The following is a 26,426-nucleotide window of genomic DNA, read 5'->3' as shown; positions in this document are numbered from 1 at the left end:
TTAACTTTGTTAAAGCAAGGCCCCTGAACTCTCGTGTATTTTCTGCACTATGCAATGATATGGGCAGGGACCATGTAACACTGGTTATCTGTAAGGGTTGTCGTGAGAGAGAGTAGACCAAGGTGCAGCGGAGTTAGTGTTCATCATTGAATATTTAATAGCAGAAAGAACACTATACAAAACAAAACGAGAAAACTCCTGTCAGGTGCAAACACTAACAGAAACAATTACCCACAGAACGAGCTGCAACAAACACTCAAACTGGACAGTTTTATCCCTAATCTCTTCATTCAAAGACTCAATCATGGACACTCCTACTGACAGTTGTGGCTGCTTTGTGTGATGTATTGTTGTCTCTATCTTCTTGCCCTTTGTGCTGTTGTCTGTGCCCAATAATGTTTGTACCCTGTTTTGTTCTGCTACCGTGTTGTGTTTCTACCATGTTGTTGTTCTGTTGTGTTGCTACCATGCTGTGTTGTCATGTGTTTCTGCCTTGCTATGTTGTTGGCTTATGTCTGGTCCTGTATTTATATTGTATTTATTTATTTTATTTATTTATTTTAATCCCAGGCCCCCGTCCCCGCAGGAGGCCTTTTGCCTTTTGGTAGTCTGTCATTGTAAATAAGAATTTGTTCTTAATTGACTTGCCTAGTTAAATAAAGGTTCAATAAAAAAAATGAAAAATTGAAATAAACACCCTTGCACAGAAGTACTTTTGCTGCACCGCCATCGTTCATTTGATAGAGGTTAGGTTTTTCAGTTTAGACTTCTGGCATACTCTACGCGACAGTCATCAAAGTCTTAATTAAATAGGTCATTTTTTGGAGTATTGCACAGGCATGTTTTTCAATATAGCTACAGGTATCATGGTAAATGCCTAGTTTGAAGACGCAGTCTTTTTCTATCCAAACATAGTATTTAATCTCACAACAAGACAAAGTCACATTGTAACATACCAATTTTCACCAAACGATCCAAAAATTAGGACATAATCATCTTAAACCAGAAATCTAAACACAATATTTATTTGGAGAAGGTTGATTCATAAGGAGTCTATTTGTGCATCTGTTCTTTGGCTTAAAAAATCATGGTTCTAGAAAGTAGTCAACACACTTCAGTGTGTGTGACCATGGAACTGTAAGTCCATGGATCCTTCATAAATCCTTCTGGTTTGTCAATAACCAACAACTATTCCTTTGGTCAGTACAACTCCAGTAATATAATCGACCAACATTCGAGTGAGAACATACCCAGTTTCTCACCAAAGATCAAGACAGAACAAAGGACCTTATGAAAGAAAGCAGCCCAAATATATAAACGGCAATTACACATTTTTATTCAATTTAGTAATGGGTCATGACCGTCCATATTTACCCTAATCTGTACTGTGTCAGTACTGTGCTAGTACTCGTCCCATTATCATTCTTCTTGTGGTGGATAAAAACAGGAATGAGAGAATAGTGTGCATTGTAAATGGACTGAATTAATTCCTTCACATGGATAACATGTATAACCCATTTATGACCCATGTATCATGCATATAATCAAAACAGGATGCCTCATCTTGTTTTCTCTTCCAACTGAAAGTCTTAGAAGGTCAAATGTTCTCTGCATCTCAGTGTCTTGTAATGTAATTCTCTGTTTCTCTCTCTGTCTCTGTCTCTGTCTCTGTAACATAGTGAGCACACATATTCTCAGAAGGCCTGGAGAGTTCCTGCATTGACACTTGCTCCTGAAAAGACAGACTGCGTGGGTGTGTGGGTGGGTGTGGGTGGATGTGGGTGGGTGCAAACTTAACATGCTTACATTTTTGTATGAACATAAGGTTCAACAACTGACAAATAAACTGAACACGTTCCACAGACATGTTATTAACAGAAAGGGAATAATGTGTCCCTGAACAAAATCAAAAGTAAGTCAGTATCTGGTGTGGCCACCACCTGCAGTAAGTACTGCAGTGCATCTCCTCCTCATGGACTGCACCAGATTTGCCAGATCTTGCTGTGAGATGTTACCCCACTCTTCCACCAAGGCCCCTGCAAGTTCCCGGACATTTCTGGGGGGAATGGCCCTATCCCTCACCCTCCGATCCAACAGGTCCCAGACGTGCTCAATGGGATTGAGATCTGGGCTCTTCGCTGGCCATGGCAGAACACTGACATTCCTGTCTTGCAGGAAATCATGCACAGAATGAGCAGTATGGCTGGTGGCATTGTCATGCTGCAGGGTCATGTTAGGATGAGCCTGCAGGAAGGGTACCACATGAGGGAGGATGTCTTCCCTGTAACACACAGCGTTGAGATTGCCTGCAATGACAACAAGCTCACTCCGATGATGCTGTGACACACCGCTCCAGACCATGATGGACCCTCCACCTCCAAATCGACCCCACTCCAGAGTACAGGCCTCGGTGTAACGCTCATTCCTTCGACGATAAACACAAATCCGACCATCACCCTGGTGAGACAAAACCGCGACTCGTCAGTGGAGAGCACTTTTTGTCAGTCCTGTCTGGTCCAGCGACGGTGGGTTTGTGCCCATAGGGCCGGTGATGTCTGGTGAGGACCTACCGTACAACAGGCCCACAGTCTGAGCACTGATGGAGGGATTGTGTGTTCCTGGTGTAACTCGGGCAGTTGTTGTTACCATCCTGTACCTGTCCTGCAGGTGTGATGTTCGGATGTACCGATCCTGTGCAGGTGTTGTTACACGTGCCACAGCGAGGACGATCAGCTTTCCATCCTGTCTCCCTGTAGCGCTGTCTTAGGCGTCTCACAGTGCGGACATTGCAATTTATTGCCGTGGCCACATCTGTAGTCCTCATGCCTCCTTGCAGCATGCCTAAGGCACAATCACGCAGATGAGCAGGGACCCTGGGCATCTTTCTTTTGGTGTTTTTCAGAGTCAGTAGAAAGGCCAATTTAGTGTCCTTAGTTTTCATAACTGTGACCTTAATTTCCTACCGTCTGTAAGCTGTAAGTGTCTTAATGACCGTTCCACAGGTGCAAGTTCATTGATTGTTTATGGTTCATTGAACAAGCATGGGAAACAGTGTTTAAACCCTTTACAATGAAGATCTGTGAAGTTATTTGGATTTTTACGAATTATCTTTGAAAGACAGGATCCTGAAAAAGGGACGTTTCCTTTTTTGCTGAGTTTATTAGATACAGGCAGACATGTCCACAGGAATTGTGACGCTGTCACACTGCTATCTGATGAGTGCTGATTGCAGATATTTATAGAAAACAATTCTAAATGTATTATGCCTATTGCTTGAAGTTAGGAACATGACTAACAAGTCAATCTGGTTATGCTACGTGTGTGTTGATCTCATTCAAAGTTGCATCACTGTAATAGGGAAACTCGTTCGAGGAGCTTACTGCAGTGCACAGACAGAGCACACTCAAATAGCACAACTCACTGGTAACATTGTAAAGTGCCCTAAGAAAATATTCTAATCAAAGCAGAGGGAAGCTTTTTCTCCCTGTTTCGAGGTCTAATAGCTTAATCATAGTTATTTCAGATTATTTATGACTCACTATTACAGGTAATAGATTTAAACCTTTACATTTAAACCTGATTTCCTTCCTCCTGTTCGTAGCATGCATTTCTTTCTTGTTTAGAAAGTAAAAGTCATTGTATACATCCCTTTCCTGCAGTCAATCGCCCTCTAGTGGTATCATGGGTGGAATGTTATTACTATTTTTCATAATGTCAGAGTTTATTAATTATGTTGACTGGTTTTGTTATATTTCAGTCTTTTGTGATGTATATAAAGTGTAATATTGGGATGCAAACTCAATATTGAATTTATGTCAACTCTATATCTGCCATGGTACAGGTGACTTCTTTTTTTTAAGCCCATAACCATGTGTGTGAGTTGTATACTTTTATTTCAAAGTAGGTTTGTTTAAGACTACCATGAAACACTCTGTGTGACCCTGATTTAGACCATCTTTCTGATTGAGAGGGGGTCAAATACTTATTTCCCTCATTAAAATGCAAATCAATTTATAACATTTTTGACATGCGTTTTTCTCGATATTTTTGTTGTTATTCTGTTTCTCACTGTTCAAATAAACCTAACATTAAAATTATAGACTGATCATTTCTTTGTCAGTGGGCAAACATACAAAATCAGCAGGGGATCAAATACTCCCCCCCCCCCCCCCCCACTGTATACAGTTACCCGCCAAGTTCTGGAGTCAACAAAACTCAGAAATAGTATTATAAATCTTCACTTACCTTTGCTGACCTTCGTCGGAATGCACTCCCAGGACTGCCATTTCCACAAGAAATGTTTGTTTTGTTCGATAAACTCCATATTTATGTCCAAATACCTCCGTTTTGTTCGCGCGTTCAGATCACTATTCCAAAGGTACAATGCGCAAGCGCAAAACCCTCGACGAAAAGTCAAAAAGTTCCATTACCGTTCGTAGAAACATGTCAAACGATGTTAACAATCAATCCTTAGGGTCTTTTTATCATAAATCTTCGATAATATTCCAACCGGACAATAGCGTATTCATTACAGAGGAAAAAGAAGGAATGGTGCGCCTGCGTGACCGTGAAGTAAACAACTCATTGGCCTCAGGCAGTCCACTTGTTGAGTCAGCTCTTATTCTCTCCCCAGTCACAGTAGAAGCATGAAACAAGGTTCTAAAGACTGTTGACATCTAGTGGAAGCCTTAGGAAGTGCAAAATGATCCCACAGACAATGTAGTTTGGATAGGCAATCACTTGAAAAACTACAAACCTCAGATTTCCCACTTCCTGGTTAGATTTTTCTCAGGTTTTTGCCTGCCATGTGAGTTCTGTTATACTCACAGACATAATTCAAACAGTTTTAGAAACTTCAGAGTGTTTTCTATCCAAATATACTAATAATATGCAATTATTCGACTCTGGGCCTGACTAGCAGGCAGTTTACTCTGGGCACGCTTTTCATCCGAACGTGAAAATACTGCCTTCTATCCCAAACAGGATATTGAGTGTAGTATCCCTTACAGAAAAAACACATGACTTTCACGTGATCACGTGACAACATGTAAAAACACATGTGGAAACACTGCAATTTCACATGTGAAAGTGCAAATTTGATTATCACATGTGAAAATGCAATTCCACGTGAGAGTTAGGTTTTCACATGTGAATGTTTTTTACGTGTGTTAAATGTAAATTAAATATTCACATGAAAATTGTTCACATGACACCGCAAATTCCACGTGAGTCTGCAGTTCACGTGAGGTGAAAACATGTTATTAACATGTAAATTATATTTCATATCTGAAAATTAGATTTTCAGATGTGAATCTGCAAATTTCACATGTTTTTTTGTAAGGGAAGTTATGTATTGGTATGGGCTGACATGCTGACCACACCGCATGCGCCATCGCGCACATGTTGATTTTGTCCCCCCACACCAGACTTGATCAGGACACGCAGGTTGAAATATCAAAACGAACTTTGAACCAACTATATTAATTTGGGGACAGGTACATTTAATGCAATTTAGCTAGCTAGCTTGCTGTTGCTAGCTAAATTGTCCTGGGATATAAACATTGGGATGTTATTTTACCTTAAATGCACAAGGTCCTCTACTCTGACAATTAATCCACAGATAAAAGGGTAAACCGAGTTTGTTTCTAATAATCTCTCCTCCTTCAGGCTTCTTCTTTGGACATTAAATGTCAGTTGGCAGCCAACTTTAGGTGCATTACCACCACCAACTGGAATGGAGTGTGGACCTCCGTTCATCTTTCAATCCCCCACGTGGGTATATACTCCTAAAAACCAATGAGTAGATGGGAGAGGCGGGACTTGCAGTGCGTCAAGCGTCACAAATAGAACCAAATTCTATTTTACCGCCTGGCTATGCAGACGCTCGTTGACGTGCGCAAGCAGTGTGGGTGCAATGATTGAATAACATGTATGTGTACATTTATTTTGCAATGCTCACGCGACGCGGGAGAGGCATGAGAGAGGATCAACTGTCATAACCGGCTGCCTCTTACTGCCAAGTCCCGACCGCTAACGTTATAGCTAATGTACAACGGTTGTGAGTAGCCACTGGTTGGGGTAAAGAGAGAGGAGCTAATATTTCGAATGGTATGGAGAAAGCTACATTTCTATCAAAATGTTTAAAATATATAAGTAGTGAGTCACAAACAAAAGATGCGTTATGCGAATATAGAATGCAACTTTTAAATAAAACTCATAGTCTGTAAATATGCCCGTATAGTTTCACAAGCATATGCCATGATCCAAAAGCAAAGATGTCATCATTAATAGATGTTAAGTCCTCTATATGGGGAACTTTGAGCGGTTCTGTCCCGATTCCGATGGACATTTTGGTGTACAAAGCGCTCTGGGAACGTGGTAGGGTCCTGTGCCTTATAGTGCCAGAAAGCCTCATCTGTCTGCTCTCCTTTTTGTTCTCCTTCAAACATTTCTAATTTCTTTAGAGATTGAGGGAGAACATAAGAATAAAAATAAATGTGATTAATACTTTCGGGACATGTGACAAAGTTTGATTTGACTATTATGAAAATGAAAGTAAGTCGCTCTGCTAAATGACTGAAATGTAAAAGAAAAATGTATTACTTCATGACGTCATCTAGCGGATTCTAGCGATAACTGGAACAACCAACAGCTACTTTCCTTGAAAAATAGTTTGAAACACTGCTCCCAAACACTACAAGATGGTAACGTTTGCTAACTAGCTAGCTAGTTTAAAGTGACATATATGTAACTCGCTCACCAGTGTAAATAAATATGCTGAAAATGTAGTTGAGGATCCCCTGATCACCGTAAGGACAGCGAGGGATTTGTTGCTTGTAAGTTACTTTCTTGGACTAAGAGGATCAACTGTCATCAACGGGCTGCCGAGTCTCAACTGCAAACTTTAAAGATAGAACAGTTAATAGTTCAAATGTTTTTTTTTAAATAGGGAAGTCAATTAAGAACACATTTTTATTTACAATGACAGCCTAGGAACAGTGGGTTAACTGCCTTGTTCAGGGGCAGAATGACAGATTTTTCCCTTGTTAGGTCAGCGATTCGATCTAGCAACCTTTCAGTTACTGGCCCAACGCTCTAACCACTAGGCTACCTGCCGGGATGGAGATAGATTTCTATCAAAATGTTTCAAATATATAAGTAGTAAGTCACAAATAAAAGGTGTCATCATTCTCTATATGGGGTACTGAGCGGTTCTGGACCGGTTTTGGCAAACAAACTGCTCTGTGAACGTCAAAGGGTGCCTTTTAGTGGAAGGAAACATCATCTGTCTGCTCTCTGCTCTCTCAGCGAAGCTGACTTGAAAGTGTCAGGTTTCAGACCCCACATTTGAATGGGAGTGACGTCTAAAATTGGCTGGTCGAACCAGACAAAGGAATGATTTCCTGTGTCTGTGAAATGGGAGAGTCCAGCAGATGCAACAATAGCAGTTTTATCTTGCTGTGATTTTCACAGCCAGATTTAGAGCTCTAAACATAAAAAATACTAGATCATTTGATAGAATTGAAAAAAGAACACTTTCTCTTGGTCACTGACGGACAAAATCACTTCATACTTAAAGCTAAAGCTAAAGGTGTAATGAGTCTGAACACATTTGAATGGTGTCTCTGCGCCACTCAGTGGACGTTAGGGAGAAAATTCTCTGTCATCAGTTATATGAAATAGTGCCAATCTTTAATATTTATTTACAACTATAAGACAAGTTTTTTATAATGTAATTGTTTTTATATTTAGAAAGCATTTCAGTCATATCAAGTCCTATTGCCCACTTTTGTGAATATGGAAAAAATTATATTTGATTTTTCATATTTCCATAATATTTGTACTATGTACAAAAGTGACTACACATCAGCAATTTATAACTATATTACCAGAAAGGTGATTTCCAGACCTTTCTATAACTATCCAACATTAACAGTTATTGTTTAGAGAGTGGAGAGGGTGAAAAGCTTCAAGTTCCTCGGTGTGCACATCACTGACAACCTGAAATGCTCCATCCACACAGTGTGGTGAAGAAGGAGCAACAGCGCCTCTCCAACGTCAGGAGGCTGAAGAAATTTGGCTTGGCCCCAAAGACTCTCACGAACGTCTACAGATGCACCATTGAGAGCATCTTGCTGTATCACCGCCTGGTACGGCAACTGCACCTTCCACAACCGCAGGGCTCTCCAGAGGGTGGTGTGGTCAGCCCAACGCATCACCGGGGGCACACTGCCTGCCCTCCAGGACATCTCCAGCACCCAGTGTCACAGGAAGGCCAAGAAGATCATCAAGAACCTCAGCCACCAAAGCCACGGCCTGTTCACCTGTGGTGGCTAATTTCCGCATTACCAAATGAGGAGTTACAAACACACACAGTCCGAGTTAAACTACATCTTTAATACTTAATTAAGATACTTTTGCAAAAGTTCTTGACCCCCAATAATGCATTCTCTCGAATGAATCATTTAATGAGGTGATTACCCAATGGCTACAGGGATCTTTTATAGCAACGATACAGCCCCTTCAACGTACATTGACAAACCACAGATACTTAGTAACAGTTCACAAAGGTTACGTTTTGTATGACAGATATCCATAAAACACATCAGACAGTAACTGCTATGTCAACAGGATTAATGGTATAGCCCAGTATCTGGTCTCCTTAGAACCGTCCCTCCCTGGTACGGTATTGAACAGAACTATTTCATCCAATGGCATATATCAATTGTCAACTCTAGATACTCCCATCTCAAGCAAACCCCCTCTTGACCCTACTCCTGGACAGGCTCACTGGGGGGAGTGAGCCTCTAGGCCATATATTATCACAGGATAAGTGTGAGATCTAAGAGATGACATACAAGGGTCCATTTACTGCCATAATCCTCCCCACAATAAGGAAAAGGAGGGAGTGACTTGCTCACAGACATTGTGGAGACAAGTCATTGGTTCCCCATTAATCACGCATCCCTTCACATGGTTTAAGAAATAGGTAAAGACACATTCCCATGACGACAAGTCTGACCTCTCCCCTCTCTGGGCCCCAAGTGTCTGAGCCCCAGCTAAGGTAGACATGCAACAGAAAAGACACCAGAGTCCAATGGACACTTTCTAATGACAAGTACCTCAAATAAGCATATTATACTAATAAAATTATACTAATAACATTTATTATCTATGTTACCCAACTAATTCTGATTCATCCACGACACACCCCACTACCATCTAGAAAGCAGAGACTGTACAGGTGCATCAATGCTGGGACAGAGAGACTGAAAAACCACTTCTATCTCCAGGCCATCAGACTATTAAATAGTCACCACTAGCCAGCCTCCGCCCAGTACCCTGACCTGAACTTTAGTCACTGTTTTCTAGCCTGCTACCACCTGGTACTCAACCTGCACCTTAGAGAGTGCTGCCCTATGCACATAGTCATTGAAAACGGGTGACTTTAATAATGTTTTACCAACTTCATATGTATATATTGTATTCTAGTCAAGGCTCATCCTACATACAGCTGAAGTCGGAAGATTACAAACACTTAGGTTGGAGTCATTAAAATTCATTTTTCAACCACTCCACAAATGTCTTGTTAGCAAACTATAGTTTTGGCAAGTTGGTTAGGACATCTACTTTGTGCATGACACAAGTAATTTTTCCAACAATTGTTTACAGACAGATTATTTCACTTATAATTCACTGTATCACAATTCCAGTGGGTCAGAAGTTTACATACACTAAGTTGACTGGCACAGCTTGGAAAATTCCAGAAAATGATGTCATGGCTTTAGAAGCTTCTGATGGGCTAATTGACATCATTTGAGTCAATTGGAGGTGTACATGTGGATGTAATTCAAGGCCTACCTTCAAACTCAGTGCCTCTTCGCTTGACAACATGGGAAAATCTAAAGAAATCAGCCAAGACCTCAGAAAAATAGTTGTAGACTTCCACAAGTCTGGTTCATCCTTGGGAACAATTTCCAAATGCCTGAAGGTACCACGTTCATCTGAACAAACAATAGTATGCAGTTATAAACACCATGGGACCACGCAGCCATCATACCGCTCAGGAAGGAGACGTGTTCTGTCTCCTAGATTTGAACGTACTTTGGTGCGAAAAGTGCAAATCAATCCCAGAACAACAGCAAAGGACCTTGTGAAGATGCTGGAGGAAACAGGCACAAAAGTATCTATATCCACAGTAAAACGAGTCCTATATCGACATAACTTGAAAGGCCGCTCAGCAAGGAAGAAGCCACTGCTCCAAAACTGCCATAAAAAGGCCAGACCACGGTTTGCAACTGCACATGGGGACAAAGATCGTACTTTTTGGAGAAATGTCCTCTGGTCTGATGAAACAAAATTAGAACTGTTTGGCCATAATGACCATCGTTATGTTTGAAGGAAAAAGGGGGCGGCTTGCAAGCCAAAGAACACCATCCCAACCGTGAAGCACGGGGGTGGCAGCATCATGTTGTTGGGGTGTTTTGCTGCAGGAGGGACTGGTGCACTTCACAAAATAGATGGCACCATGAGGAAGGACAATTATGTGGAGATATTGAAGCAACATCTCAAGACATCAGTCAGGAAGTTAAAGCTTGGTCGCAAATGTGTCTTCCAAATGGATAATGACCCCAAGTATACTTCCAAAGTTGTGGCAAAATGGCTTAAAGACAACAAAGTCAAAGTATTGGAGTGGTCATCACAAAGCCCTGACCTCAATCCTATAGAACATTTCTGGGCAGAACTGAAAAAGTGTATGCGAGCAAAGAGGCCTACAAACCTGACTCAGTTACACCAGCTCTGTCAGGAGGAATGGGCCAAAATTCACCCAACTTATTGTGGGAAGCTTGTGGAAGGCTACCCGAAACATTTGACCCAAGTTAAACAATTTAAAAGCAATGCTACAAAATACTAATTAAGTGTATGTAAACTTCTGACCCACTGGGAATGTGATGAAAGAAATAAAAGCTGAAATAAATCATTCTCTCTACTATTATTCTGACATTTCACATTCTTAAAATAAAGTGGTGATCCTAACTGACCTAAGACAGGGAATTTTTACTAGGATTAAATGTCAGGAATTGTGAAAAACTGAGTTTAAATGTATTTGGCTAAGGTGTATGTAAACTTCCGACTTCAACTGTAACTGCTGCTATACACACCTTTTATATTCATATACTGTTCATACATACACATCATCATTTACAGTGAATTCGGAAAGTATTCAGACCCCTTGACTTTTTAAACATTTTGTTACGTTACAGCCTTGTTCTAAAATTGATTAATTCATTTTTCCCCTCATCAATCTACACACAATACCCCATTTATTTTTTTTGCAAATTTACTACATTAAATATTACATTTACTCAGTACTTTGTTGAAGCACCTTTGGCAGCTAAAAGCTTGGCACCCCTGTATTTGGGGAGTTTCTCCTATTCTCTGCCGATCCTCTCAAGCTCTGTCAGGTTGGATGGGGAACATCGCTGCACAGCTATTTTCAGGCTTCTCCAGAGATGTTTGATCAGGTTCAAGTCAGGTTCATGACATCAGAGACTAGTCCTGAAGCCACTCCTGCATTGTCTTGTCTGTGTGATTAGTGTCGTTGTCCTGTTGGAAGGTAAACCTTCGCCAGAGTCTGAGGTCCTGAGCGCTCTGGAGCATGTTTTCATCAAGGATCTCTCTGTACTTTTCTCCGTTCATCTTTCCCTCGATCCTGACTAGTCTTCCAGTCCCTGCAGCTGAAAAACATCCCCACAGCATGATGCTGCCACCACCATGCTTCACCGTAGAGATTGTGCCAAGTTTCCTCCAGACATGACGCTTGGCATTCAGGTCAAAGAGTTCAATCTTGGTGTCATCAGACCAGAGAATCATGTGCCTTTTACTGAGGAGTGGTTTTCGTCTGGCCACTCTACCATAAAGACCTGATTGGTGGAGTGCTGCAGAGATGGTTGTCCTTCAGGAAGGTTCTCCCATGTCCACAGAGGAACTCTGGAGCTCTGTCAGAGTACTTGGAGTCCAAGCCCGCTTGGAGTTTGCCAAAAGTCACCTAAAGGACTCTCAGACCATGAGAAACATGAAACTCTGTTCTGACGAAACCAAAATTGAACTCTTTGACTTGAATGCTAATTGTCACATCTGGAGGAAACCTGGCACCATCCCTGGTGGCAGCATCATGCTATGGTTATGTTTTTCAGTGGCAGGGACCAGGAGACTAGTCAGGATCGAGGGAAAGATGAACGGAGTAAAGAACCTAATAGATCCTTGAGGAAAATCTGCTCCAGAGCGCTCAGGACCTCAGACTGGGACAAAGGTTCACCTTCCAACAGGACAATGACCCTAAGCACACAGCCAAGACAACGCACGAGTGGCTTCGGAACTAGTCTCTGAATGTCATTGAGTGGCCCAGCCAGAGCCCGGACCTGAACGCGATCAAAAATCTGTGGAGAGACCTGAAAATAGTTGTGCAGCGACACTCCCGATCCAACCTGACAGATCTTGAGAGGATCTGCAGAGAAGAATGGGAGAAACTCCCCAAATACAGGTGTGCCAAGCTTGTAGCGTCGTACCCAAGACGACTCAAGGCTGTAATCGCTGCCAAAGGTGCTTCAATAAAGTACTGAGTAAAGGGTCTGAATACTTATGTAAATGTCATATTTCAGTTTTTGCTTTGTCATCATGGGGCATTGTGTGTAGATTCATGAGGAAAAAACAAGTTAATCCATTTTAGAATAAGACTGTAAGGTACCAAAATGTGGAAAAAGTAAAGGGGTCTGAATACTTTCCAAATGCACTATTTAATTTTTCCTTTATTTAACTAGGCAAGTCAGTTAAGAAAAAAAATCTTATTTACAATGACTGCCTACCAGTAAACAATGGGTTAACTGGCTTGTTCAGGGGTAGAACAACATATTTTTACCTTGCCAGCTCAGGGATTTGATGCAGCAACCTCTCGGTTACTGACCCAACGCTCTAACCACTAGGCTACCTTGCCACCCCAATAATTTACATCTGTGATTGAGTTAGTGATTCAAAGGTGTTATAACATGTTTTTAATTTGCTTTGTTTATTAAAACTGAATTGACACGCCTTGAGCTGAATAATAATATATAACTTTACTTTAATCCATGCTTTTGTCACTTCTAGGTTAGACTACTGCAATGCTCTACTTTCAGACTACCCGGATAAAGCAATAAATTAACTTCAGTTAGTGCTAAACATAGCTGCTAGAATCTTGACTAGAACCAAAAAATGTGATCATATTATTCCAGTCCTAGCCTCTCTACACTGGCTTCCTGTTAAGGCAGGGGCTGACTTCAAGGTTTTACTGCAAACCTACAAAGCATTACATGGGCTTGCTCCTACCTATCTTTCCGATTTGGTCCTGCCGTACATACCTACACGCACGCTACGGTCACAAGACGCAGGCCTCCTTATTGTCCCTAGAATGTCTAAGCAAACAGCTGGAGGCATGGCTTTCTCCTCTAGAGCTCCATTTTTATGGAAAGGTCTGCCTATCCATGTGCGCGACGCCAACTTGGTCTCAACCTTTAAGTCTTTATTCAAGACTCATCTCTTCAGTAGGTCCTATGATTGAGTGTAGTCTGGACCAGGAGTGTGAAGGTGAATGGAAAGGCACTGGAGCAACGAACCGCCCTTGCTGTGTCTGCCTAGCAGGTTCCCCTCTCTCCACTGGGATTCTCTGCCTCAAACCCTATTACAGGGGCTGAGTCACTGGCTTGCTGGTGCTCTTCCATGCCATCCCTAGGAGGGGTATGTCACTTGAGTGGGTTGAGTCAGTGACGTGATCTTCCTGTCTGGGTTGGTGCCCCCCCTTGCGTTGTGCCGTGGCGGAGATCTTCGTGGGCTATACGCGGCTAGAGATATCCCTCTAGTGGTGTGGGGGCTGTGCTTTGGTGAAGTGGGTGGGATTATGTCCTGCCTGTTTGGCTCTGTCCGGGGGTATCGTCGGACGGGGCCACAGTGTCTCCCGACCCCTCCTGTCTCAGCCTCCAGTATTTATGCTGCAATAGTTTATGTGTCGGGGGGCTAGGGTCAGTCTGTTATATCTGGAGTATTTCTCCTATCTTATCCGGTGTCCTGTGTGAATTTAAGTATGCCCCTTCTAATTCTCTCTCTCTTTTTCTCTCTCTTTCTTTCTTTCTTTCTTTCTTTCTCTCTTTCTTTCTTTCCCTCTCTCGGAGGACCTGAGCCCTAGGACCATGCCTCAGGACTACCTGGCCTGATGACTCCTTGCTGTCCCCAGTCCACCTGGTCGTGCTGCGGCTCCAGTTTCAACTGTTCTGCCTGCGGCTATGGAACCCTGACCTGTTCACCGGACGTGCTACCTGTCCCAGATCTGCTGTTTTCAACTCTCTAGAAACAACAGGAGCGGTAGAGATACTCTGAATGATCGGCTATAAAAAGCCAACTCACATTTACTTCTGAGGTGCTGACCTGTTGCACCCTCTACAACCACTGTGATTATTATTATTTGACCCTGCTGGTCATCTATGAACATTTGAACATCTTGGCCATGTTCTGTTATATTCTCCACCCGGCACAGCCAGAAGAGGACTGGCCACCCCTCATAGCCTGGTTCCTCTCTAGGTTTCTTCCTAGGTTCTGGACTTTTTCCTAGCCACCGTGCTACTACACCTGCATTGCTTGCTGTTTGGGGTTTTAGGCTGGGTTTCTGTACAACACTTTGTGACATCAGGTGATGTAAGAAGGGCTTTATCAATACATTTGATTGATATAACTTTACTTTGTGTTTGTACTTATTCTACAGTTAAAGGAACAGTTGGTTGTTATATATATTTTCTTATTGTCTCGTCCTGACCATAGAGAGCTCTTATTTTCTATGGTAGAGTAGGTCAGGGCGTGACTGGGGGGGTTTATTCTAGTTTTATTTTTCTATGTTGTTTGGTTCTAGTTTCTGTTTTTCTATTTTGGGTTTTATGATGATCCCCAATTAGAGGCAGCTGGTCATCGTTGTCTCTAATTGGGGATCATATTTAAGTAGTTGTTTTTCCCACATTTGTTTGTGGGAGATTATTTTTAGTTAGTGCATGTAGCACCTCTTTGTCACGGTTTGTTGATTTGTGTATGGTTTATTGTATGGCTTGCATAGTTTCACATTAAAATAAATGATGTGGAACGATACCCTCACTGCGCTTTGGTCTCCTTCCTATGACGAACGTGACACTTATATGTAGACCATATATTCTTAAGGGTTATTTCCTACTAGGTGGAGCGTTGAGGCACTGCACTATTTTATTTATGGTTAGGCCCAAACAGTCCACACACAATTCCATAGGCTGCCTATTTACAAACCACATAGTCTAATTGTACTGCCACACAACTAGATACTAGGTCCAAATTGATATGAACGTAGGTCCCTCAAAAAAGAGGGCTACATGAAGGACATAGTCGCGAAAAGCCATGCAAAGCATGCCTGTTGGAATACAGAGTCAGTTTGTGTGGAGTAGGCTACTGCTGCATACATGAATTTGCAAAAGAGAGGGAGAGGTGTATGTGTATTTGTATTTATTATGGGTCCACATTAGCCAAAGCAGCAACTACTCTTCCTGGGGTCCTGCAAAATGAAGGCAGTTTATACAATTTTAAAAACATTACAATACATTCACAGACCGTGTGCCCTCAGGCCCCTTCTCCACCACTACCACATATATACAGTACAAAATATGTGTGTGTGTGTGTGTGTGTGTGTGTGTGTGTGTGTGTGTGTGTGTGTGTGTGTGTGTGTGTGTGTGTGTGTGTGTGTGTGTGTGTGTGCCTATGTTTGTGTTGCTTCACAGTCCCCGTTGTTCCTTAAGATGTTTTTTTTATCTGTTTTCTAAAACAGATTTTACTGCTTGCATGAGTTACTTGATGTGGAATAGAGTTCCATGTAGTCATGGCTCTATTTAGTACTGTGCACCTTCCATAGTCTGTTCTGGTCTTGGGGACTGTGAAGAGACCTCTTGTCTTGTTGAGTATGCATGGGTGTCCGAGCTGTGTGCCAGTAGTTCAAACAGACATTTCGGTGCATTCAACATGTCAATACCTCTCATAAATACAAGCAGTGAGGAAGTCAATCTCTCCTCCACTTTGAGCCAGGAGAGATTGACATGCATATTATTAATTTATCGCTCTCTGTGTACATCCAAGGGCCAGCCGTGCTGCCCTGTTCTGAACTAATTGCAATTTCCTAAGTCCTTTTTTGTGGCACCTGACCACAAGACTGAACAGTAGTCCAGGTGCGACAAAACTAGGGCCTGTAGGACCTGCCTTGTTGACAGTGCAGTTAAGAAGGTAGAGCAGCGCCTTATCATGGACATACCATTTTAGCTACTGTTGTATCAATATGCCTTGACCATGACAGTTTACAATCCAGGGTAACGCCAAGCAGTATAGTCACCTCAACGTTCTCAGTTTCCACATTATTATTACAAGATTTAGTTGAGGTTTAGGGTTTAGTGAGTGTTTTGTTCCAAATAGAATGCTTTTAGTTTAAAAAATATTTAGGACTAACTTATTCATTGCCCCCCACTCTGAAACTAACTGCAACTCTTTGTTAAGTGTTGCAGTCATTTCAGTCAATGTAGTAGCTGACATGTATAGTGTTGAGTCACCCGCATACATAGACACTCTGGCTTTCCTCAAAGCCAGTGGCAATTCAGTAAAGATTGAAAAAAGTAAAGAGCCTAGACAGCTGCCTTGGGGAATTCCTGATTCTACCTGGATTATGTTAGAGAGGCTTCCATTAAATAACACCCTCTGTGTTCTGTTAGACAGGTAACTCTTTATCCACAATATAGCAGGGGGTGTAAAGCCATAACACATAAGTTTTGCCAGCAGCAGACTATGATCGATAATGTCAAAGGCCGCACTGAAGTCTAACAAAACAGCCCCCACAATATTTTTTGTTATACGGTGGCCCAGCCCCCAAAGTGGCTCTACACTGTATGCAATAATTCTCTGTGTGGCTCTTGCTAACCCCCATTGTCACACCTCTGAGAAGCAGAGGTTATGTTGTCTTTACAGGTCTGTAGGTCTGATATCAAACTGGAGGTTCACTTTACAGTAGTACTATTTCTTGGTCTACTCAGATTTTGAGTCGAAACAAGATGTATTAAAGGGTCTTAAGTTTATTGTCTCTTTCTCTTTTTTGTTCCCGGCCTGTGCTGGTGAGATACTTTCTCTCTTTCTTTCTCTCTCCACCCCAGGGACTTTAAGGGCATGATCATTCGGGCTATGATTTCTCTCTCTCCCTGTCTGATCATGCCTAGAATATTGCCTTGCAATGCTTGTTTTGGAACTTAAGCTGATGTCACACAGTGAATACAGAAACCCAGCCTAAACCCCAACAGCATGCAATACAGATGTAGAAGCATGTTGGCTAGGAAAAACTCCCTAGAAATGCAGGAACCTAGGAAGAAACCTAGAGAGGAACCGGGATCTGAGGGGTGGCTTATACGAGTACCTGGCCATTAAGGCCAGATTGTTCTTCAAGATGTTCAAATGTTCATAGATGACCAGCAGGGTCAAATAACAATCACAGTGGTTGTAGAGGGTGCAACAGGTCAGTACCTCAGCAGTAAATGTCAGTTGGCTTTTCATATCCGAGCATTCAGAGGTTGAGACAGCAGGTGTGGTAGAGAGAGAGAGAGGGAGAGTTGAAAACAGCAGGTACGGGACAAGGTAGCATGTCCGGTGAACAGGTCAGAGTTCCATAGCCACAGGTAGAACAGTTGGAACTGGAGCAGCAGCATGACCAGGTGGACTGGGGACAGTCATCAGGCCAGGTAGTCCTGAGGCATGGTCCTAGGGCTCAGGTCCTCCAGAAGGGGAGGGAGAGAGAGAATTAGAGGGAGCATACTTAAATTCACATAGGACACCAGATAAGACAGGACAATTACACCAGATTTCACTTCTCTAGGGTAGGAGGCAGTATTTTGACGTCCGGATGAAAGGCGTGCCCGTAGTAAACTGCCTGCTACTCAGGCTCAGAAGGTAGGATATGCATATTATTATTAGTAGTATTTGGATAGAAAACACTTTGAAGTTTCTAGAACTGTTTGAATGATATCTGTGAGTATAACAGAACTCATATGGCAGGCAAAAACCTGAGAAAAATCCAACCAGGAAGTGTGGAAATCTGAGGTTTGTAGTTTTTCAAGTGATTGTCTATGCAGTATACAGTGACTTAGGGTTCATTTTGCACTTCCTAAGGCTTCCACTGGATGTCAACAGTCTTTAGAATATTGTTTCATGCTTCTACTGTGAATAGGGAGAGAACAAGAGCTCCTGGAAGTACATGAGTGAGAAAATGACATGGGCTCAGTGGCGCGCACTCACGTCAGAGTTAGCTGTGTTCCTTTTTTTGTTTGAAGACATTGGAATCATCCGGTTGGAATATTACTGAAGATTTATGTTAAAAACATCCTAAAGATTGATGCTACACATCGTTTGACATATTTCTACGAACGTAAATATAACTTTTTTTGACTTTTCGTCATGACATTTTGCTAGCGCTTCCTGCATTTGGAGTAGTGGACTGAACGCACAAACAAAAAGGAGGTATTTGGACATAAATTATGGACTTTATCGAACAAAACAAACATTTATTGTGGACCTGGGAATCCTGGGAGTGCATTCTGATGAAAATCATAAAAGGAAAGTGAATATTTATAAAATTATTTCTGAATTTGTTGACTCCACAAAATGGCGGGTTTGGTTTCGTCTCTGAGCGCTGTACTCAGATTATTGCAAAGTGTCCTTCGCTGTAAAGTTTTTTTGAAATCTGACACAGCGGTTGCATTAAGGAGAAGTGTATCTATAATTCTTTGAATAACAGTAATATTTTATCAACGTTTATGATGAGTATTTCTGTAAATTGATGTGCTCATTCACCGGAAGTTTTGGGAGGCAAAACATTTCTGAACATTACACACCAATGTAAAATGTTTTTTTGGATATAAATATGAACTTTATCGAGCAAAACATACATGTATTGTGTAACATGAAGTCCTATGAGTGCCATCTGATGAAGATCATCAAAGGTTAGTTATTAATTTTAGCTGTATTTATGGTTTTTGTGACGCCTCTCCTTGCTTGGAAAATGGTTGTGTGGTTTTTCTTGTATAGGTGCTGTCCTAACATAATCTAATGCTATGCTTTCGCCGTAAAGCCTTTTTGAAATCGGACAATGTGGTTGGATTAACGAGAAGTGTATCTTTAAAATGGGATATAATAGTTGTATGTTTGAGAAATTTGAATTATGAGATTTTTGTTGTTTTGAATTTGGCACCCTGCTATTTCCCTGGCTGTTGGCAGTGTGTCCCGCAGGTGGGACGCTAGTGTCCCACATACCCCAGAGAGGATAACAGACTGACCCTAGCCCCCCGGCACATAGACTATTGCAGCATTGATACTGGAGGCTGAGACGGGGGTTGGGGGACACTGTGGCTCTGTCCGACGATACCCCCGGACAGGGCCAAACAGGCAGGATATAACCCCATCTACTTTTCCGAAGCACAGCCCCCACACCATTACAGGCATATCAACAGATCAGCAACTTACTACCCTGAGATAAGGCTGAGTATAGCCCACAAAGATCTTCTCCACCGCACAAGCCCGAGGGAGGGCAAAACCGGACAGGAAGATCACGTCACTGACTCAATCCACTCAAGTGACGCACCCCTCCTAGGCATGGCATAGAAGAGCACTAGTAAGCCAGTGACTCAGCCCCCATAATAGGGTCAGAGGCAGAGAATCCCAGTGGAGAGAGGGGAGACGGCCAGGCAGACACAGCAAGGGTGGTTCGTCACTCCAGTGCCTTGCCTTCACACCCCTGGGCCAGACCACACTCAACCATAGAACCTACTGAAGAGATTAGTCTTCAATAAAGACTTAAAGGTCGAGACCGAGTCTACGTCTCTCACATGGATAGGCAGACTATTCCATACAAATGGAGCTGTACAGGAGAAAGCCCTGACTCCAGCTGTTTGCTTAGAAATTCTAGGGACAATAAGGAGGCCTGCGTCTTGTGACCGTAGCGTACATATAGGTATGTACGGCAGGACCAAATCGGAGCGATAGGTAGGAGCAAGCCAATGTAGGGCTTTTTAGGTTGGCCTTGTAACTGTAATCATTCATTTTTGCAAAGTAATTAAATATGCTTGTATTTAGAATTCCATTCTCAGACATTTCTTGAATGCCTATTACTGTAACTCAACTGTAGTCTCTTGCATGTTTGAGTTATCTTTATAGAGTCAGATAAACATGTTAATAGGCTAATTGCATAGTCTTATTATGGGTCGCATGTAAGGTATATATAATATCAAATATGATAAATATTACCCCCCTACAGAGGAGTTACTTAAAGACTCTGTGTCCCTGCTCTAGTTGAGGGAATTAGATTGTAAGCATTCTCTATAACAGGGATAAACTGTAAGTAGCAGTGCACAGTTTCCTAAACGTGGATGCATAGTTGACCTACCCCATAATGCAGGGGTTCTTCAACTTTTTAGTGTATTGCTGCAGACTACTCCAAGGCAGTGAGTGCTTCCACCTCTTATTGGAGGCTTCCTAGAATGAATTAGTGGCCCTCTCAAGGGGATGACCCAGACCCTCCACAGCCTGAGGAAGGAAGCTATGTTAAGGGCCAATGTAGCAGGTGGCCAGCCTGCTGCAGGCTCCTCTTGTTAAACTGTATTTAGAAGGCGGGAAGGGTCCCTTGGGTGTTTTAGGGCTCCAGGCAGAGGTTAACAAAGCATCTGAGGGTAGTGGTTGGTTTTCATGGTATGTTTTGATAGTGTCCTCGTAATCTTCACCGACCCATATAGGCCTACAGCACATTTTATTATTCAAAGACATGACATAACACTGTGTAATACAGTACATTTATGGGAGGCAAAATATTTACTATGTACAGTAACTAAAGTCTAGATCATTCAAATGTTTATGCTTCAGTGCCTACCAGGCCAAGAGCTCAGTCAGTTCATTCCAGTTCACTGAGCACACTAACGGCCAGACCATTCCTTCCCTCATCATCGGTGTCTCCCTCCTCCTTCCTTAGTCAGCTGTTCAGACCCTGCATCTGCCCTCCCACAAGTGTTCGCCCTCTCCAACCCCAAATAGTCCCATCAGGCCTTTCCCTCCCCGTCTCTCTCTCTCTCTGTTACTCTCTTGCTCTCTCTTTCTCTCCTTTGGGAGTTGTGGGCAACTAAGTTGAGAGAGGAAGATAGTTTAAACTCCCTTGAGTAATGTCCTGCTTCTCTAATTGTGGTTAAGCCACTGCCCCTCCATACCCACTAAGAGGAAATTATACTTATCACCCGCCTTAACCCTTTACTGGCGACATGTCACAACTGATGTGCTAAATAGTTAAGCGTCGACTGGGACCTGAATACTGATCATATTTGCCATTATGAGAGAGAGAGCCCTGATGAGGTATTAGTAGCTGTCTTTTATATAACTAGGCAAGTCAGTTAAGAACAAATTCTTATTTACAATGATGGCCTACCCCGGCCAAACCGTAACAACACTGGGCCAATTGTGCATCACCCTATGGGACTCCCAATCACACCTGGTTGTGATTCAGCCCGGAATCAAACCAGGGTCTGTAGTGACACCTCTAGCACTGAGATGCCATGCCTTAGACCGCTGCACCACTCGGGAGCCCGTGTAGGTGACCGCATAGATGAAGTCTTGTGAAGTTCTATCCGTAAGACTGTCTTTTTACCCTTATATAGAATGTGATCCTGGCTCCTGTGGGCTAAGCCAACCCCTCTGTCTCAGTGGGGACCCCCAAGCTGGGTATATAACTCTTCCAGAGATGGTCCTCTGTCAGCCTCCACCTCGACACACACGGTCTCACTCACACACTTTCCCATCCAGGACAATGGCCCCCAAGAAGCCCGAGCTGAAGAAGGAGGTGGCAAAATCGACCCCACCGGCTCCAGAGCCAGAGAAGCCCAAGGAGCCCGAATTTGACCCCAAAAGCATTGCGGTGAGTGTCCAACTCGTAGCTCTAGAATGTATGTTGTAATTCTACGGTCTAACCTCTCTGTGAGTCTTTGCTGTCATCCCCTCTCATCCACCTGTGTTTGTAGTAGAACTTATGACAGTAAATATGAGAGAAGAGGATCCTTAGTTGATGAGTTAGAGATGTGTTAGTTGTACAGGGAAGTCTGTCAAAAGTTGAGGAATTTGCCTAGTGAAAAACCCATTGTTGTATTAGTTGGCAAAGTTCTATTGGCAAAATTTCTTGGGGTGGCTGTCCTCTGCAAAGGATGTGACATTTTCAGTGATGTAATAACCTTTCAGGTTAGTTATGTTCAGATCATTAAACCGTCTCTGCTTGGTACAGTAATTGTTGAAGATAACATCTGAATGAAATTATGTTGGAAGTAAATCAAAGTATATTATAAGCGTTTCTAATCAGTTACATATTTTTTTCATTTTCTGTTCCTTTGGCCTTGGCAACTGGCATTCACCGTACGATCAAAGACTTGTTGGCGTAGTGGCACACATCTGACAAAACTTACCAGCGACTGGATCAAGCAAACAGTTCATAGAACTGTTTTATGTTCCCAACATGCTCTTTCAATGGAAAAATAGCATTTCAACCCATAACTCTTCCTTGTCAGGTTGTTTTTCTTGGGGATGATAAAAAAACAAATTGGGCTGGTATTTGGTGCCAGAGATGTTCTACACCCAGATTCATCTGCATTCTTCTGTCTCTCTGGGGTTCTAGAACAGCCTTTCTAACGGGTCCCCAGTCGGAACTTTGCGTTCCTGTTAGTCTGTGTTGGACAGTGGAGGAGAATTAGGTTTCACACAAAGCCCACCATCTCGAAACTAGGGGGCCCTGTTACTCTTAGAGACACAAATGGGGTGTCCACAGCTGACCTTGGAGGTTTTCAAAGAACTCCCCCCATCTCATATACATAGGATGCGCTTCGGATGCACCTCATCCTTCACAATACAATTGCTAAATATGCTTACAATGATGAGCTGGGCAAAATCAGTAGCAATATTCCCACTATTGAAGTGTTCTTTTTTCTATTTCAGATGGAGTTCACTGCAGACCAAATTGGCGGTAAACTGATCTTCCTTTAAAAAATCCAACATATTTTGATGTCAATTTTACTATTTGTTATGGGGAAAGTTTACTGGATGACCTGACCTGTTGATGACTTACTAGTTTCCCCAGCTAACCCTGGTCATCTGTGTTCTTCCCCAGAGTTCAAAGAGGCCTTCATGCTTTTCGACAGGACCCCCAAAAGTGAGATGAAGATCTCTTACGCCCAGTGTGGTGATGTGATGAGGGCGCTGGGCCAGAACCCCTCCAACGAAGAGGTCATGAGAGTCCTAGGGACACCCAAGCCACAGGGTCAGTGGGCACACCAGTATTCTATAGACATTGTAAAGTAGTAGTGGTCACTGGTTACATGTTCACACAGACATAGACATCAATAATTTGCTCCGCAAGTGTATCCACCAGGAGCAACATTTTAACTGACGGCATCACAGTTTGTAGACATATCTACCTTTGGACAATGACTCCAGCCTTTGAACATGTGCATGGCCACACCATTGCTTAAGTCGCCATCTTTCTTCTACTTTCCGTTATCTCTTTATTCACCTTGAGCTCTGTAGAGGCTTGTATGTTGATGGGTTGGGTTGGTTTCATCGAAAGTAACTCCTTCCCTTGCTCACCGTGCCACTATAGACATGAACACCAAGCTGATCGGCTTCGAGACCTTCCTACTAATGTTCCAGCACATCTCCAAGTCCAAGAACCGGGGTACCTTTGAGGACTTTGTGGAAGGACTGCGTGTCTTTGACAAGGAGGGCAACGGCACCGTCATGGGCGCCGAGCTGCGTCTTGCACTCGCAACTCTTGGTTAGTGCGCATGTTCTATGTAGCTATGATCTCATGTTTATGATGTGATTATAGATGTGTAATGTATGCTCTATGAAGTTAATGTGAAACCCCTAAGGGTATCTGAATAGAGGATTGGTTTGGGGTTTGGCTTCCGTTATGGAAAAACCACATTATTTCACATGTGACATTTTATTTCACATGTGAAATTTCAAGTGATTTTCACGTGATCACATAAGCTTTCACATGTGGATAAAAATGTTCACATGTGAATATTCTTCACATGAGATTTCACTGGTGATGCCCCTGCAAGCATAAATCTGTCGTTAGGGTGTCCCCGGAAAGTCACGCAGTCGGAGTGTTTTCGACTTACAAATTTGGCACACTTTTGCATACATTATTATAACGTGTATGTTAATTTATACAGTAATTATTATTCAACATGTCCTCACCTAGGATTTGGACTCACAAACTCTTGGTTCACGGCATTCAGATCTTCTTGCTATGCCACCATTTCTGTGTCAATGACCGATTTCACCTGTATTCCTACGCTTTGGTCTTCAAAGTAAATCTCAGCTTTTTTTAAATACACTCAAGAAAAACGATTATATTTATGATAGTGATTGAGGAGTAACATTAAAACAGAATAGTTTGGTGCACCAACATTAGACTATACAGAAAAACATCAAATTGCTACACTTCTGAGCATGTTACAGACTTTGTGGCACAGGAGAAAGATCAGTGTAACCTAAATCCCGAAGTTGTGAGTTCAAATCCCAGGTGCGGTCATACTGAAAAGTCAGTACAAAGTAATCATGTGAAAGGATTGTCATTGGTTAAAGACTTTTACACTACTTTGGCTGAACAGCATACCACTTACCTTAAGACCCCTACACCATTTAATTACTTCCCTTACAAAAAAACATGTGAAATCTTCAGTTTCACATGTGAAATAGCTGTTTTCACATGTTGAGCTGAAATGTTCACAAGTGAAAGCAAAAGAGGCACATGTGAGGTCAGTTGTTCATATGTGAAACCATGTGTTCACATTTACGTAATTTAGCAGACACTCTTATCCAGAGAAACTTACAGTAGTAAATGCATACATTCCATTTCATGCATTTTTTTGCACTGGCTCCCCGTGGGAATCAAACCCACAACCCTTGCGTTGCACACACCATGCTCTACCAACTGAGCCACAGGGGAGGAATGTATTAAATGTAGAGTTTACATGTTAACACACATTTGCACATTAGAGATTTTCACATTTGAAAACATTCACATTTGAAAATCTAATTTGCAGTTTTACATGTAGTTTCATGGTACCGCATGTTGAAAATGGTACCACATGTTGAAACCACATGTTGAAAATGGTACCACATGTTGAAACCACATGTTGAACATGGTACCACATGTTGAAACCACATGTTGAAAATGGTACCACATGTTGAAACCACATGTTGAAAATGGTACCACATGTTGAAACCACATGTTGAAAATGGTACCACATGTTGAAACCACATGTTGAAAATGGTACCACATGTTGAAACCACATGTTGAACATGGTACCACATGTTGAAAATGTGATAACATTCTCATGTTGTCACATTTATTTCACATGAGATCATGTTTTCACGTTTAGTTTTATGTTATCACGTTATCGCATTGTCTTCACATAAGATCACGTGATATCATGTAATTACGTGAGATCACATGTGAAACACATTATGATCAAATGTGAAAATCATGTTTTTTCCGTAAGGTTTGTGTCTATGAGGAGTCTTTAACATCATTTGAAAATGTCTCCCACCCCTCCGTTACACCGGCAGGAGAGAAGATGACAGAGAAAGAGATCGAGGTAGTGATGGAAGGACAAGAGGACAGCAATGGCTGCATTAACTACCAAGGTGACTACTTCATGCAGTGTGCTGAGGAAACTTACTGGTTCCCACCTATGGTTAATACGTTCTCTGTTTCTATCGCTCTATTTCAGCCTTTGTGAAACACATCATGACTGGGTGAATGATCAAGTGAGTACAGCATTTTAACTGTGAAGTACATTACCTTTTTGTCTGCACCCTGAGTCGTGCATCAAACTGATGCTGTATGTTCAAACCGATGCTGTAATGAAAGTGAAATGACAGGTGTCTCTCTGTTGCAGAATTCAAGATGTCGCTGACCTGAATCTCTCTTTTGTTCCTCTCCTCTTTCGTTCAAATCTTTGTCCTCAGTGTGTGTGACCGATTCTGTCTGTCTGTGTGTGTCACAACGTTTCGACAATGGAAATAAATGTTCAATGTCAAACATCTAGGTCCAAAAGCAATGTTCATCTGTATATCCATGGTGTGGTTGCGTGACTGTTTCAAAGTGACAATATTGAGAGATTGGTAACTATGTTCAAAATGGCGTGCACTTCATCTGAAATAGGAGCACTGTGTACTCCCTAAAGTGGGGGAGATCCTCTCCTTCTTTGGTGGTCCCATTGAAATCCATTACGTAATGGGTCTCTGGTGCATTCTTAGGTTTCACA

The 26,426-nt window shown here is 42.2% G+C and overlaps 1 protein-coding gene across 1 annotated transcript; it reads left to right on the top strand.

The window, feature by feature from the left end:
* The first annotated feature begins 21,841 nt into the window (after window positions 1-21,841).
* On the top strand, window positions 21,842-26,215 carry myl4 (myosin, light chain 4, alkali; atrial, embryonic). The gene is made up of 7 exons (XM_029727355.1): window positions 21,842-22,018; window positions 23,083-23,110; window positions 23,255-23,404; window positions 23,744-23,917; window positions 25,726-25,803; window positions 25,890-25,926; window positions 26,058-26,215. The coding sequence occupies exons 1-6, from the start codon at window positions 21,845-21,847 to the stop codon at window positions 25,916-25,918; spliced, it is 633 nt and encodes a 210-aa protein (XP_029583215.1). The 5' UTR covers window positions 21,842-21,844; the 3' UTR covers window positions 25,919-25,926; window positions 26,058-26,215.
* Window positions 26,216-26,426: the final 211 nt, after the last annotated feature.

This window comes from Salmo trutta, chromosome 32 (assembly GCF_901001165.1).
Source record: "Salmo trutta chromosome 32, fSalTru1.1, whole genome shotgun sequence".
Lineage (NCBI taxonomy): Eukaryota > Metazoa > Chordata > Actinopteri > Salmoniformes > Salmonidae > Salmo > Salmo trutta.
The sequence above is the reverse complement of the archived record's forward strand: the minus strand, read 5'-3'. Positions and strand labels throughout refer to the sequence as shown.